Source organism: Canis lupus, chromosome 11, assembly GCF_048164855.1.
Source record: "Canis lupus baileyi chromosome 11, mCanLup2.hap1, whole genome shotgun sequence".
Lineage (NCBI taxonomy): Eukaryota > Metazoa > Chordata > Mammalia > Carnivora > Canidae > Canis > Canis lupus.
In genome coordinates this window covers 59,199,949-59,217,313 of record NC_132848.1, presented here as the reverse complement: position 1 = coordinate 59,217,313, position 17,365 = coordinate 59,199,949, and the positions used below count along the sequence as shown (strand labels likewise).

At 38.3% G+C, this 17,365-nt stretch overlaps 1 protein-coding gene and 1 long non-coding RNA gene across 4 annotated transcripts in view; one reads left to right on the top strand and one right to left on the bottom strand.

Moving 5' to 3' along the window:
• Nucleotides 1-2,095, bottom strand: part of CFAP36 (cilia and flagella associated protein 36) — a 29,382-nt gene extending 27,287 nt beyond the window's left edge. Inside the window, exon 1 of the mRNA XM_072768428.1 lies at nucleotides 1,777-2,095. Coding sequence (XP_072624529.1) covers nucleotides 1,777-1,888 — 112 coding nt within the window. The 5' untranslated portion in view covers nucleotides 1,889-2,095. The remainder of the gene's footprint in view (nucleotides 1-1,776) is intronic.
• The window catches only part of LOC140600262 (uncharacterized), a 62,257-nt gene continuing 46,059 nt past the window's right edge, over nucleotides 1,168-17,365 (top strand). For 2 of the 3 annotated variants that reach the window (XR_012003480.1, XR_012003478.1), the window contains exons 1-2: nucleotides 1,168-2,495; nucleotides 7,643-7,758. This is a non-coding gene — a long non-coding RNA (uncharacterized lncRNA). Of the gene's footprint in view, nucleotides 2,496-4,771; nucleotides 4,894-7,642; nucleotides 7,759-17,365 lie in introns of all 3 variants that reach the window. The other variant, XR_012003479.1, reaches the window with a different exon arrangement.

The following is a 17,365-nucleotide window of genomic DNA, read 5'->3' as shown; positions in this document are numbered from 1 at the left end:
TAATATCACAGATTGTACAAAACTAATCTTTAAAGAAGAGTACACTGTCACTGAAGTATTCACACTGTTATTTCAAATGACACTGGGATGCCACTTCCACTTCTACTGGCATCTGCTCTATATAACGCTGGGCACACACACAATAGAGCAGCAACTTAAACTGTTTCCAGCTAATTCTAAAACCAAATTACTACATTACATGTCTATAAGGCTGAGGATTGCTTCCATCAGATGTATCATTCCTGAGATGCAACCACTTTTGACATTTGGGGATAAAAGAGAGCAATGCCTCATTTTTTTTTTTTTTCCATTTTAGCAGTTAGTCTCAGAGGGGTAAACAGAATCAAAAAGTGACATAGTTCTTTTTCCTCCTAAAGGAGGTCAGAATTCCACATTCCATTGATCTTGCACTTTCAAATTCTTAAAAAAAGATCACAAATAAAAAAACTATTTTGAACTTCCTTAGAAATTACACATAAAGACAATCCTTAAATAACTATCTGGATTTTGATTATGCCATAATTTTGCTTACGGTAATGAAAAGATTCAACGGTCAAACTAAAGTCTATCTTTACCAGATTCATGCATGGCATCTTAGGGTTGAAAACGATTCTTAAAAGGTCATCCCGGATAACTAACCGTTTGACGGTTGAATTCCCCTCTATCACATCTCCATTAAGTTGCTGTCAAATCCACTTAAACGCTGCGAGCGCCTGGGGAACTCAACTCCTTACCTTCCGAGGTAGGCTAACTTAACTGGGATACATTCTGCTATGGAGCACGCCCTTCACAGAAATTTGGCTGCGGGGGGGGGCGGGGGGCACTTGGGTGGCTCAGTGGTTGAGCATCCGCCTTTGGCTCAGCTCTTGATCCCGGGGTCCGGGGATCGAGTCCCGCATCGGGTTCCGTGCATGGAGCCTGCTTCTCCCTCTGCCTGGGTCTCTGCCTCTCTCTCTCTCTCTCTCTCTCTTTTTCATATAAATTAATTAATTAAAATCTTTTAAAAAGAAAAAAAAAAGAAATTTGTGGGGAGCTTGTACCCACCGATCCTAGCTCTATCCCACTGAACGTTACAAAAGCAAGTCTAAACCCTCCAGCGTAAGGCAGACGTTCAAACGATTGATGGATATCACTACCCTGAAAGTCCTGCCCGGCTCCACACCCATGATACCGGTTGGCCATTCGTTCCTACGACATGGCTTCTGGCTCCTTTTCTGAACGTGGGCTCCAACCCGTCTCCGAGAACTGAAAGCGCTCACAGGGAATATTGTGACACTTTTGTACATCTCCCTTGTTAGAAGATACCCCGTTTCTTATCTACGCGAGGGTCCGAGCGCTCGGGAAAGGCAAACAGGCCACGGGGCCGCCAGCTCGGGGCCTGCTGGAGTCCAGCAAGCCTTCGCTTTGCGGTGAAGCGTCTGGATCAGAAGCACACAGGCAAACTGGCCTCTCTCCTCCCCAGGCGCTGGGGAACCCGCGGAAGCCCCACCAAGCGGCGCACCTGCTCCGGGAAGAATCACGCAGCAGAATGTGAGGCACCCAACCCAGGCCTGGAACCGAATGATTTTCGGATGTGTCGCTGGGCCGAGGGAGAGGGTTCCGTTGGGAAGACGCGGGCGCAGCGACAGCAATACCTCCTACAAACCAGCTCGAAACCTGGCCGACCCGGGCAAAGGCCTGAGACGTGGGAGCTGGTGTGGGGTCCCCACCTTCCCGCCCGCCGCTGGTGAGAGAGAAGCCAGAAACAACTGTCGGCTCGGGATCCGGCTTTTTTACCTTCGCATTTCTGCTCCACAAAGTCCAAGATGGGGATGGACCAGTCCGGGCCTCGCAGGAACCCAGCGATGCTCTCCACCACCCATTCCACCTCATCCTCTTCCGCAGCCATCCCGCTCCGCGGGGCGCCGCGCAGCCCTAGGCCCGACCCCCGGAGCCTGCCCCAGGCCCTTCGGCCGCAGGGGGCCGAGACAGAACAGGCGGAGAAGGAGTGGACCCCGCGGTCGCCCTGCTACCTGGACCGAACCCACAAGCCAGTTAACGTAAAATGGTCGCTATGGCAACAGGCGCAGCCGCCCGACAGCCTCCCGGAAGTGAGCGGGCGGCCTCAGAGAGGGGGGAGCTTTTGAAGAACGTTTCCGATTGGCTGGAACGGGACAGTGTCGGATCAAAAGATAGACTTCCGCCCATTGGTCCGGAGTTGCTAGGGCTGAGAGGGAAAGTGCAGCCATTGGCTGGAGGCCTTAGCGGGACTGGACTGTGTCTCTGCGGAGGAGCGCGTGGGAGCCGAGGCCGAGACCCCGCGGCCCTAACCCCGTGAGCGCGTTAGAGGCCTCGGTTCAGCGTGTGTCCCCAGCACCTTGAAGATGCCAACCACTTGCAAACCCGCTGTCCTGGAAACCTTCGTAACGAAGGGGTTGTTCGAAAATACAAAGGCCGAGCCATGGAGTTCTGGAAGACTTGATGATGGGCCCTCTCTTTGCATCTCCCAACTCTGGGTGGGTCTTTTTCACCTTTCTTGCGTAGATGGAAAAAAAAAAAAACTAGAGTTAGGAGATATTCGAGGGCAAAAATCGGACTTTATATTCACCCAAATAGATGTTTACATAACCAAATCTTACGTCTGATGACACCAACTCGAATTTTTAAATGAAGGGTCCCCTGTGGAATGGGTCATGAGAGGTCATTGCCAAGGTGCTGGGTGCACCCAAGCCTCTCCAAACAGCCTTATATGGTGTTACAGTTGTTTTCAGGATCTAATTGAGTGTATTGATCGATTTCATGAATCAGGCAGCAACCCATATGGCAAGCAGAGGAGAGCTCCTAGGGAAAGGTTTTTAAAGGTTTTTTTTTTTTTTTTTTTTTTTTTTTTTTTTTTTAAGGTTTTAAAGGTTTTTAAAGGAGTGGGAAAAGAAGTTATCAGCAAAGAATCCATTGCTTCTAAGGGGGACGGAAAGAGTGTATCAGTAAGTGTCCTAAAGCTAGCCAAGAAATTCCCATGTTGACTGATGAGAGGTCACATTGCTGGGGAGCCGAAATGACACGTTAGTTTTAAGTCTTGGTTTACTGGTTCTGGGCCTTAACCTAAGTGACACCATTTCGAGCCTGTGGTTTTCTTTTTAGCAATATATTTATATAAGTGAGATCATATTATATGAATAGTCACAGAACTTTTTTTCACTCTGAAGTCACTTTTTATGTGAAAATATAGAACTGCTTTCTTTGCAGCTGCATAGTATTCTATAAACTACCACTTAGTCTATTTTTACTTTGTGCGTGTGTATAAACATACAATATCTTAGTGGGTCCAGAAATGTGATCATTACTGTGCAGTGTTTTTCTCCTTCCCTGATGTGGGTGTACTCTACCATTTTTTTCTTTACAAACTGCTGAAATAAACATCTTTGTGTCACTAAGAAGTGAAGTGTTGGTTTTATTGACTATTTTAGGGGGTAGATTCCAGCAGATTTGCTAAGTGAAAGTATATATGTCTGGATTTATTCGACTAATCTTCAACTGCTAGATTAAATTACTTCAATTTTTAAAACTCATAAGCGGTTCTGTGATGAACATATGTCACATATTTTTGAACCCAAGTCTCATTATTTCCTTTGAACAAATTCCCAAACGGAAAATTACTGAACTTATTTTTAAAATCTTTTTGAAAAATGTCTTTGTCAATGTACTAGGTTAAAAATAGAACATAGGGGGATCCCTGGGTAGCACAGCGGTTTAGCACCTGCCTTTGGCCCAGGGCATGATCCTAAGGACCCTGGATCAAGTCCCACATCGGGCTCCCTGCATGGAGCCTGCTTCTCCCTCTGCCTGTGTCTCAGCCTCTTTCTCTCTCTGTCTCTCTTATGAATAAATAAATAAAATCTTTATAAAAAATAAAAATTTGAAACTGAGCATTATTTGACATTGATTCCCCTTTGTGTTTGTTCCTGGGTTACCTTTCCCTATCCTTCAACCATTTCTTATTGGAATGTTCTTTTTTATTATTGATTTATAAGTGCTTTTTACATTATTATAAGAATTTTCACCCTTGGACACACATTGCAGTGACATGTTTGTTATTTGTCTTTTAGTTTAGTACATTGTGCATTTTGCTATGTGGACATTTTGTGTTTTCCATGTAGACTTTAAATGGGAGATTGTAAGTTAATTATTTTCGTTAGTGGATAGCTATGCTCCAAACACCACTTGCTGGAAATGGGTGTGATAAAGTGTTGTGGTTTTTTAATTACTAAGTAGAGGGAAAAGAAAAGGATATCATCATTCTTAGGCTAAACTACTGTGACACCAGAGGTGGATTTCTATAGTTTATTTTTCTGTTTTTCTGTTTTTTAAACCAGCTTAAAATAGAATTCCCACTGTTGCCCTGCCAGTTTCCTCTTTTCATAAAGAAGTTGCTTGTATGGTTTCTAATGAGCTTAGAGGCCGCAGAGTGCTCTTCAGCTGCCCTTGGCATTTCTTGGCATCAGAGTCTTCATCTTGATTCTTCCAAATGCTTTCCCATTTCTCAAGAAGCAAGCAATAACTGGGATGCACAAGCTCTCCTTTTGTTTATTTTCTCAGCATTATTCCTGAATGTGGGCAGTGTGGATTTCCTGAGCTCTTGAATTTTTCTCATTTATTTCAAAACATTATTTCAACTTTCACCTCTAAACATAAGGCTTTTCTGTTTATTCACTACTTGTGATTCTTATAACCAACATGCTTCTACAGTTTTGTTTTGTTTTTTAATTTTTTTAATTTTATTTATTTATGATAGGCACACAGTGAGAGAGAGAGAGAGGCAGAGACACAGGCAGAGAGGGAGAAGCAGTCTCCATGCACCGGGAGCCCGACGTGGGACTCGATCCCGGGTCTCCAGGATCACGCCCTGGGCCAAAGGCAGGTGCTAAACCGCTGCGCAACCCAGGGATCCCTGCTTCTACAGTTTTAACAAAACATATTCAACATCTTCACCATTAAATAACACAAACTCAAAAGAACAGGGCACATACTCAGGGCAACACATGTGGGTGCACTAGTGTAAGAGTATGAAAACAATGTGGATGTGTGTTGTGCATTTTGTCATAGGTCACTTTGTTCAGTCAGGTAGTGTTTCCTGTTTCACAGTAGTACAAAACATAATTATCTCTTGAAAAATCACAACTTCTTATTTTTCCAGTTTTATTACTTTTTACCTACTGCATATAAATAGACTTTCATATTGAAGGTATGTGTTGTAACAAAAGAGACCATAGATAACACATATATGCATGAAAACATATATATATACACATTCTTCACATACACACAAGAATATATATATATACACACACACACATAAACATACACACAACTACATTACTTTTACCATAGGGTTGGTAGGGGCTAAATTATAGAAAAGATATAAAAAGCACTTGGGACCATGCTTAGTACTTAGTAAATGCTCAATACATATTAGCTATTACTGTTACATATAGTCTATTTTTTTATTTTTAAACAACTTGCAGCATGGGGGTAAGAAACCATTCTTTTTATTTGCCTTTCTCCTTTCACTGCCAAGTCATTTGTGTTCTTCACTACAGTTCTGCTAAATCTGCTTCTTTCCATCTTCTGTATAGGAATTGAGGCTCTGCCTTACAAAAGGTTTATAAATCCAATCTTTTTTAAAAAAAATTATTTACGGGATCCCTGGGTGGTGCAGCGGTTTAGCGCCTGCCTTTGGCCCAGGGCACGATCCTGGAGACCCGGAATCGAGTCCCACATCGGGCTCCCGGTGCATGGAGCCTGCTTCTCCCTCTGCCTGTGTCTCTGCCCCCCTCTCTCTCTCTCTCTGTGTAACTATCATAAATAAATAAAAATTAAAAAAAATAAGATATGTGCTAAGTTTAAAAAAAAATTATTTACTTACTTATTGAGAGAGAGCACATGCAAGTGAAAAGAGGGGCAAAGAGAGAGGGAGCCCGACAGAGGGCTCCATCCCACAATCCCTAGACCGTGACCTGAGCTGAAACCAGGAGTCAGATGCTTGAATGATTGAGCCACCCAGGCGCCCATATAAAGTCCAGTCTTCACAAGATGACTGCATTCCTCCAGGTTTTTTAGGGACCACGTGAGTAAAAACTACTCACATTTGTGTAGTGCTTTGCAGTTTCCAAAGGGACTTACATCTGTTCGACTCAGTGCAATCTTGAAAGCTAAATAAAGAGGATATTAAGATTTTCCCTAACTTATAGGACTGCTAGGATTGCTTCAACAAAGAACCACAGACTAGGTGGCTTAAATGACAGAATTTTATTTTCTCACAGTTCTGGAGAATGGAAGTCTAAAATCAAGGTGTCAGCAGAGTTAGTTTCTTCTACAGCCTCTCTCCTTGGCTCCTACATGCTGCCTTCTCATTGTGTCCACATGGTCTTCTCTCTTTACCATCTGTATCTAAATTTCCTCTTCTTATAAGGACATCAGTTGAAGGGGAGTCAGAATATGATATCCTGAAATATGCCACTTTCAGAATATTGATTATTTTGAGCTGAAATGAAGGCAAATGAGAACTCTCTGCTCTCTCACCATCTGCATAAAAGGAGGGCATAAATTTCCCATGAGAAAAGACTTTTCCCAGGAGAGTACCGGGAAGAGGAGAGGTGAAGAGAGCATTCTTATCACTGCAGACAAAGAGTCAGTGCTGAAATGAGTTTGCATAAGCAGACTTTACTAAAATGACCCTTACCTTACATTAAAAGATCTTTGTCCCACACACATAATTCCTAGTCACTTTTGTACAATGAATGTACTCTAGAAGCCCAAACCCCCTTTGCTTACTCACTTCTCTACAATTTATCACCTTTTTTTTTTTGAAAGATTTTATATATTCATGAGAGACACACACACAGAGAGAGGCAGAGACACAAGCAGAGGGAGAAGCAGGCTCCATGCAGGGATCCCGACGTGGAACTCAATCCCAGGACTCCAGGATCATGCCCTGGGTTGAAGGTGGTGCTAAACCGCTGAGCCACTGGGGCTGCCCAATTTATGGCCTTTTGTTCAAAAGTTATGTAAGCCCCCAAGTCTGTCTGCTCTTGGACTTTTTCCCCTTCTTTTCTGTGAAGCCCCCATGCACATACAATTTTATTAATACCTTTATTAAAGTTCTCTCTGTTATTCTTTTGTCAGTTCAATTCATTGGCCCCAGCTACAAAACCTAAGAGGGTAGAAGAAAAGGTTTTTCCTTCCCTCTATAGTCATGCTGGATTAAGCACCCCCGCAATGACCTCATTTTAACTTAATTACCCCCATTTAAAGGCCCTATCTTCATATACAGTCAAATTCTTATGTAAGGGCCTAGGACTTCAACGTATGAATTTGGAGAGAACATAATTCAACCCACAACAGATGAGAAAACAGATACTTTTTGAGGTCAAGTTTCTTGCCCAGGGTCAGAGCAGAGTCAGGGCTTACACTTCCTTGTACTTGATACTTAAGCAAGAGGGTACCTTCTACCTTTCATTTTATAATAAATCAGAAAATTTTCCATATCGATGAAAATATTTCTACACGATTCTTTTAAATGTTATCTAGCGTGTTAGCTCAGGCTGCTTTGACAGAATGCCAAAGACTGGGTGGGTTATAAACAACAGAAATTTATTTTTCACAGGTCCAGAGGCTGGGAAATCCAAAATCGAGGAGTCAGCAGATTTAGTGTGTTTGGAAGAGCACATTTCCTGGTTCACAGAGACCTGTCTTCTTGCTGTGCCCTCGCAGGTGGAAAGGGTAAGAGAGCTCTCTTGGGGTCCCTTTTATAAGAGTACTAATTCCATTCATATCAGTTCCACCCTCATAACCTAATCACCTACCAAAGGCCCACCTCCTAGTACCATCACATCAGGGGTTAGGATATCAACATATGAATTTTAGGGGTACACCAACAATTCAGTCTATAGCGCCTATTTTCTCATTGTGTAAACATAACACAATTTAAATAATCCCATATTGACCTACACTATTTCTTGCACTATTTAACAAAGAATTCTGTAGTGAGCATCCTTGTAACTAAGTCTTTGCGTCTAATATTTATCATTTTATGAAGAAGAATTTCTACAAGTAGAATTACTAAATCACACAGTATGCAGTTTTTAAAGATATTTGTACCGTGAAGAGGTTTGCTTTTTTTTTTTAAGAGAAAGTATTGTGCATTCTGCAAAAAATCATGGTTAAATGCTAAGTAATCCTTAGGCTTTACATCCATGAGTCTACACATCCATACACATACACAAATATATCTCAGATATATTTGAGATCCATGAGTCTACACATCCATACACATACACAAATATATCTCAGATACTTTGGAAATCACTAATTTAATCAAATTATGACCAGAGAAAGCGTTGTGAATTCTGGAGAAAGCAGACTCTTTAATCTCACAAATGTATCTCCAACTCCAACACAACACTTGGCACTAAGAGACCCACAGTGAATATTTGATGAATATGTGGATGTGTGATCTGAATAGGTGGTGCCTCATATTTGCCTAAAAATAATCCATTTCTTTTTTCTCCCCCTGGGAGTGAAAGTAAAGGTATGACTACTGGCAAAGCAGGATTGTTTTTTTGAAAATATTAACAAAACATGTTTGCATTCTAGATCAGATGGCTAAAGTTATTATTAGCAATAGGCTTAAAAATACTGATGCAATAGAAATGTCATCTTCATATGTAATTTATAGAACATGTAAAACATCACTAGTGAACTACCTAATTGCTACTCCAAATGGTATGATTTCAGCTTTCAAGTAAAGACGGGGGAGAAAAGGTCACTGCTTTAATCCTGTAAATTGCTTTTATCTTGGCTATAGAAAGACTTTTTAGAAGTTCTAAATTATAGGTTCTTTACAAATACCTTTTCTTGATTATTTGGCCTATGTAACAGCAAAGGGATGGAGGAGATTTCCATGGGCTGGCAAATAAAGAATTACCCACCATATCTTCAAATTCTCCAGTGAATCCTTAGATTTTTATTGCATGTGCAAGTGTAGAATCACAGAATTTTCATTCTCTTTTCAATGTCTTTTGTTTTCTCTTCCTCATAATTTGTAAAATATCCAGCAGCTTGATTTAAAGTAACAGCAAAAACGCTTTCTCTTCCTCATAATTTGTAAAATATCCAGCAGCTTGATTTAAAGTAACAGCAAAAACGGGGACCTCGGTGGCTTGTTGATTAACCATTAGACTCTTGATCTCATCTCAGGTCTTGATTTTAGGTCATGAGTTCATCAAGCTCTGTGTTAGGCTGGATGCAGAGTCTACTTTAAAAAAATATATTTTTAAATAAAATAGCAAAGAAATAACAAAAACACAATAACTTTTCAAATCATGGCAAAATACGTTCATGTGGTATAAAACAGCATAGCTTAAAAACCTTTTTTTGTGTGCCAACCGCTGTGCTCAACACTCAGAATAAAGAGCTCTGGATCTGGTGCATTCTAAATTCCATGTGCATGACAGATTGCTTATTTTCATTTCATCTCTAAATGTTCAGGGTCTTTTTGTGGTATTTCTTCTTTTTATTTCACATCCCTTTCTTTATTCATTTTGGGGTTTGTTTCACTGTTATACTTGTATGTGTGTAAATAATTTTCCTATCTGTTTTCCCTTCTACCTTTTATTATCTACTAAGCTAATTCTTACATTTGTTTTCTATGTGTTTTCTCACCTATTTTTGTTTTGTTTTCTTCTATTACTGACTTTGGGGAGGATGGCTAATTTATAGAACATGCTTGTAGGTGCCTTATATCTGGTTTTTGTTCTCTTAAAACCACCTGTAGCTTAGGTTAATGGCCTCTAAATTTTGTTGACCATATAGTCCATCAGTAAAAAATTTATATATGTGTATATTTTGAATACTTCCTTTAATATGTAAATGCATGTAGCTCATTAGTAAACATACATTTAGTATATTTATATACATTTACCAATGAGCTACATATACATTTATGAATATACACAATTGTATAATATATAATTTAAAAAACAAAACTTGAGGGGAGCCTGGATGGCACAGTCAGTTAAGTGTCAGACTCTTGGTTCCGGCTCAGGTCATGATCTCAGGGTCCTAAGATCAAGCCACGAGTTGGACTTAATGCTGAGCATGAAGTCGGCTTGAGATACTCTCTCTCCCTCTCCCACTGCCTTTCCTGCTCATGCTATCTCTCTCTCTCCCTCTCTCTCTCAAAGAGATAAATAAAATCTTAGAAAAAAACAGAAAACAGAACTGGAAAAAAAATTGAAATTAACAAAGGATGAGATAAAAATATATAGATTGAAATTCTAATACTTTTCCCCTGGGTATCAGTAGGTCATCTTGTGCACCCACTATGGAGCCCCCTAGTTTGGGTTTGATAAACTTCATAGTTTGGTGAAGACCAAACTATCATTGCCAGGAATGCACTGAGCATTCCTCATTGCATTCCTCATTGCATTCCACTGCAATTCCTCATTGCAAGGAAGCCACTGAGCATCCTGTTTGCTCTAGTCACTTTTAGAATATTCTGGGAGAAACAGTAGAGACAATTTTGAGAGTCATATTTAGAGCCCAGCACATTGAAATCAAGACTCTCAAACAAAAAAGCATAATAAGCTCTTCTTGCACCTTCAGAATAGGTAGAACCATCCTCTCTGGGAACCATGCTGATATAGAAGCCAGTAGAGAATTAGCTCAATAATGGAACATTTCTTAAGGATGGCAGGGAAACACTCTTTTACTTACTCGTTTTAAAATTTTATCTTTATTGCTTTTTCTGTTGGAAAAGTAATATATGTGCACTGAAAAAAAGCTCAAACATAGAACTATACAATGAAGAAAATGAAAGTCTCCTATTTTTCCTAACACTTAAAGAAAGCCACTGTAATTGTATGTAATTGTATGGCCTCTAAATTTTATTGGCCTCCAGATTTTTAAAATGCACATATTAATACGTATTATTATTATTATTGTCTTCTTCAACCAAAATGAAGCCATTCCCATTTATACAACAGTTTTTACTTCATTTTCCAAGGATATCTTTCAATATTAATAATACAAAGAGATTATTCTTCTACATGAATGCATAGTATTCCATCATATAGAGATATCTCTATGTTTTGTTTATGCTCATGTCCAATATTTTGCTCTTATAAACAATGCTATAGTAAACATTAGTGTACATGTATTTCTGCATTCTCGCCTGAATAATTTCATAAAAGAGAAGTCGAATTCCAGGTGTAAGGATATAAAACATTAAAATTTTCCTTTGGTACTACCAAATTGGGGATGCTTGGGTGGCTCAGCAGTTTGGTACTACCAAATTGCCCTGCAAAAGGCAATACCAACTGACATTCCCACCAAAAGATTATGCATTTATTTTTCCACACCTTTTCAGCATTGAAAACTATTAGTATTTCAGTGATTTTTTTTTAATCTGAAAGCTAAAAAATATTTACTTGTTTTAATTTACCTGTGTTTTATTGTTAATGAAATAGTGGATTCTTTCATGTATTAACCAGCCATTTATATTTGTGAGAGCAATGATTCTTTGTTTTGTCTCTATTTTTAACTTTTTATTGTACAAATTTGCAAATTTATACAAAAGAAGCACCATGCTTCAACAGCTATTAACATTTTTACCAAACTCAGACACCATGTCATTTCATATAGGAGTACTTTTAAATAAAGAAGATGTCATTTAGTGCTCTTTAACTCAGGCACTCACCTGTAATTACTTGGCTAACCAGAAAAAGTGTAAACTAAAGGAGTAATCGTCAACCTTAGGTGTCCTGCAGCACTGGAAACCAAGTTACTGATTCAGGCCGCCAGATGGCAGACCAAGGGTAAAAAGAAAAAGAGAGGAAGAAATCTACACCTACCAAGACCCAGCTCCAGAATGACCCAGAGGTCTTAGAGAACTTGGTTTCCTACTAGTTTGGCAGGGAGGGCTGGGGGGACAGGGAAGATTAGTCAGAGGCATTGTTGTTTTAAACCATAGTAATGTACTTATCTGATAGTTAATGTTATTTTCAGACAAAATATCTTTTGTTTTCTTTTGTTTCCCTGTAGATGTTATTATCATTCTTAAGGCCGGCCAAAATAATGTCCTAATTTAAATTGCCCCAAACCTGTAAGTTAATTTGAAAAAACTCAAGATCTTTATATTTCTTTTTCTCATGAAAGAACATAATGCTTTCCTCACTTACTTAGATCTCCGTTTGTATCCCTTAATAAGGATCTCAGTTTTCCTTATAAAGATCATGCATACCACTTATCAAGAGTTTTACTTGGGATGAGTTTATTTTCTGTATAGTCTAACCAGATTTTGATGACATTACAGAAATATATTGATTTTTGCAGATTAAATGTTTAATTTCTGTTTTTATTAAAAATAACTGTGGGTTAGTTCTTTCTAATATTCTTGCTGTGCAATTATGTAATCTGAAGATTGCCATAAAATTCTTGTATTTGCCTTTCCACTGTTTATTTCTCTTGCATCTATTTCATGGTTCATTACATTGGCTAAAAATGACATAAAACTATAAAAAATTTAATAGTAATGATAAATAATATAGCTTTACTCTGGATAATTGAGTTTTTATTTGGAAAAAATACGTTTAAGTTTTTATAATAATATGTTTTTATTAAGAATATAAATGGGTATAGAATTTCATCCAGTGGACTTCCAGCATCTACTGAGAAGATCATATGTTTTTCTTATTTAATCAATTTATGTGGTTACTTTATTAATGTTTCCTTATATTGTCAGCTTTTTGTATCTAATATTCATAAGTAAGGTTTGTCTGTAAATTTGGGAGGAGAGTATCGTATCTTTATTGGATTATAGTGTTTGAGCTATGTTTAGCTCATAAAAGAATTGGATAATATCCAATAATTTTCTCTGTTTTATGTTCCAGAATAAATACATAATGATTTATTATTATTATTATGTTCCTAAGGCAGTTCTGTAAAGAACACTGTCTTTAAAATTTAAAAACAAAAATAAAGAAATGCTTGTATTACAGTAGAGACGTTTTTACAATTTGGAACCTTAAAGAGCTGTAATAAAGGTTATTTCCGCCACCCTAACGTGTTAAAGAAATGCCTGCCAAACCCATTATAAAAGATTATCTCTGTCTGGGTGTGCTTACGGGTTATACTATTACATAAAGCAGACAAAATCCTTTATTTTTCTCAGCTGTTCTGCTCAATCATGGAAAGAATAAAATTATGCCTAGTGATTCAGCATCTGAAATGTCATACCAAGTCAAAATTTGCTGCCTAAATAGTTTTCTTTTTTTTTTTTTTTTTTTTGCCTAAATAGTTTTCACAAGAAGCTATTGCATTTCTCAGGTTCTGGTAGATAATAATATTCCAAGGAAGGCTTTCTTGGTTGGGGATGGGAAGCACTAAAGAATCTGAGCCTTGTTTTATCTAATTGTATAACTTGCCTCTGGAAGTAACTCATGGGTTGGATAATAAAATAAGTAGTTGTGGTAAACATTCAGATGAGTAATATTGATAAAGCTTCATTATGACCCTTCTCATGATGAATCACAGCATTGTTCAACAGACCTTTCTGGCATGATGAAAATATTCTCTTTCTGTGTGTGCAGTGTATATCTGTGTCTGTTGTGGCTCTGAGGACTTAAAATGTGGCTAATGCCAATGAGAAACTGAATTTTTATTTAATTTTAATTAACTTAGGGCAGCCTTGGTGGCTCAGTGGTTTGGCGCCGCCTTCGGCCCAGGGCGTATGGCTACCATATTGGACCACACACCTTCAAAGCATGAGGTTGAATCAGTATGGATACATTAAGAACACAAAATGTTTTTGGAATAAAACATTTCCTTATTTTGCATAAATACATTTCACTTACCAATATTTTGACAACTGATAAATATCAGTCTCTGCTTTCTTCTCCAAAATCATATATACTTGCATTTTAAAAATTTGATTTAATACTTTTCTCCTGTCTGAGACACCTTTTGCCATTCTGCAAAGTATCTGTTTTTTCATCTTACTGGCATTTTGCTATTGGTGCTTCTCTTTGTTCACATGCTTTTAGCTCTGCCGTGAGGTATCTTTGTAATTTTGCATTCGAACCCACTGAATTTTTGTTCATTTCTTTAAATAAAGCGATTTGGTTTGAGTGCTGACATGAACACAGATAAGACATATATAATGATGGATAATTATATCAATAAACTGGGCATGGGTTAAAAAAATGATCAAGAAGAGTTGGCAAAAAAAAAATTAATGAGAACTTAAGAATAGAATTGGCACTTTAGTATGGAAATTGCAGCCATATCATTGAACTCCTTTTCAAAGATGAAGTCATTTTACTGAATCCATTACTGTAATTACACTTTAAACTTGCTAAAAATGTGTGCCGGTACACACCAGTTTTACATGTAGTCTCCACATCCAGCGTCATTATTATCAAAATTTTAAGATTTGGTGGTTACATTACTGTAGCAGTACTGCATTGAGTTGCTTCTTGTATTTCTGTAGGAGCAATTTGAATGTATATTGGAAAAGTTTAATGGTTCCAAATGACCTAATAGGATCAAGGAATTATTTCAGTGAATTATCTTTTAATTAACAGATTGCTAAGTACTATTTTTAGAGAGATTGGAACAACCATGCATTTGAAGCTAAAGCTTCATCATTTAATAAATTAATTCATCATTCAAGTCATAATCTTCTGTCTTTGGGATTAATGGTAGCTACCTAAATGTAAAAAGCCAAAAGCTAATTTTAAGTGAAATTAGCCATGACTAGAATACAAATATTGAAAACGTTGAAATATTGGACTGCCTGAATACTTAAATCTATCAAGATGCCGAGACTGAGGGTGGAGGCCACTTCTAAGAGGGGTAAGAGAGATAGCAAACTCTTCTGGAAGGAGCAGAAATGAGATGCTACACCTCACTCAGATCAGAAACTGAGATTAGTCTAGCATTTTAATAAAATATAATCTTATTCCCTTGGTCCTTACCAACTCACAAATTTAAGTTTGCATTATTTCTTAGGTAAAGTTTTGCTAACAAAATAATAGTGTGAACAGAGGAAATAATAAAAGAACATGAGATGATTCTTTTTATCTGTTTTGGCACTGTTGTTTTAAAAAATGAATGTAAAAAAATGAATGTAATGTAAGATTATTTTTTATGATGGCTAACAATAGTAGCTCTTTGTTTATTTTTTCATGTAAATTTCAGAATTATTTTGCTAAGTTCTTCCAGAAGTATTTTAATTGGGATTTTGCCTAATAACTTGAAGTATATTAATTAATTGGTAGGGAAAAATGATAGTATTAAAATATTAGACTTCTTTTTTTTAAGACTATTTATTTTTTTGTTCATGAGAGACACAGAGAGACAGAGAGGCAGAGATACAGGCAGAAGGAGAAGCAGGCAGAGGGAGAAGCAGGCTCCATGCAGGGAGCCTGACGTGGGACTTGATCCCAGGCCTCCAGGATCACGCCCTGGGCCAAAGGCGGCGCTAAACCGTTGGGCCACCAGGGCTGCCCTAAAATATTAGTCTTCTAAAGTAGAATACCACTCTTCTGTACTTAATATCTCTCAAAAAATCTTCTGGTTTTCTTTGTATTAGTGATATGTTTTATATTAAAAGTCATTAGCAATATTCATGTCTGCTGCTATTGTAAATCAAGATTCCTTTTTCATTATATATTTCAAACTGAGTATTATTGGTACATATGAATGTTATTTCAATTTTAGATATTTACTCTACTTCCAAGCATTTGACCCAAACTTTTATTTTTTTTTAAGATTTTATCTATTTATTCGTGAGACACACACACACACACACACACACAGAGAGAGAGAGAGAGAGAGAGAGAAGGAGAATGGCAGAGACACAGGCAGAGGGAAAAGCAGGCTCTATGCAGGGAGCCCGAAGCGGGACTCAATCCCGGGTTTCCAGGATCAGACCCTGGGCTGAAGGCGGTGCTAAACCACTGAGCCACCCGGGCTGCCCATACCCAAACTTTTAAAGTATTCTATATTTCTCTTCCCAAAATGGAAGTTTCTTTTGTTGTCTATTTTTTTTTTTAAGATTTTATTCTTAAGTAATGTCTACACTCATTGTGGGACTTTAACTCATGACCTGGAGATCAAGAGTTGCATGCTCAACTGACTGAGCCATCTGGGTACCCCTCATTGTCTATTTTCTTAATCAAAAGTAGCACCTACTCATTTCATACATGTCATGTTTATTAAAATTTGAGACTTACTCGGGTTGGGAGCACTGGCCTATCACATATAGACCGAAGGCTCTTGCCAGCAGATGTAGGATAACATTGGCATATCACACTCCAGAATATCTACAAGTAGATTTAGAAATAGCAATTTCTGGGGCGCCTGGGTGGCTCAGTTGATTAAGCATCTGACTCCGATTTCAGCTCAGGTCATAATCTTAGGATCTGAGATAGAGCCCTATGTTGGGCTCCCCACTCAGCAGGGAATCTGCTTGTCTCCCTCTCTCTTTGCTCACTTTCTCTGTCTCTTTCAAATACATAAATAAATCTTTAAAAATAAAGATTTAAAAAAAGAAATAGCAATTTCTGCTTAGACATTCAGAAATGCATAAGGAAGATTTTGTCAGAAATAAAAATCACCCTATGAGTGTTCAGAATTTGTTTCCATAAACTTCTCAAGCTTTTGAAGATGTTACTGTTATGTTGATGGGTTTGCAATAAAATAGGCTTTTAATATTAATTGAATGAATGAATATATGTAGCACTTTGTATGCCCTGAAGATATAGGGATGAGCAAAAACAGAGCTTAAGGGAACATAAGACATTAAATAAAGGCTCACCCAGATAAATGCATCATCTGGTCCCAGAGTGGAGCATTTGAGCAGTCCAGAAATTGTGGCAGCCATGAGAACCTCTTAACCGCCCACAGGATATCTAACCCTAATTAATACTTTGTTTTAGGGTTTTCCATTTGAAATCCCTGATCTGTGAAACAAAGGCCGGAGATAGACTTTGAGACAGTCAGTCCTACTGGACACATTTGTCAAACAGATGAAGAACTAGGGAGGACAACCCCAAAACCACCACTCCAATTTCAGTTAGGTAATAGACTTTCTATTGCCTGGCTGACTTTGTCCCCCACTTGCAAATTATAAAATATTCTCAGTGAATTTTCAAGAAACTATCAGAGCCTGAGACCTCAGTCTGCATTATCTCTTAGCCGCAGGTCAACCTCGCTATTTATATTGCCCATTGGCTAAGGACTTTCACCTGCCCGTAGCCACTGTTCAGAGCGTCCAGACCATACACCAGGTATATCTCAAACGTAGCTTTGAAACAGGACTCGGGGG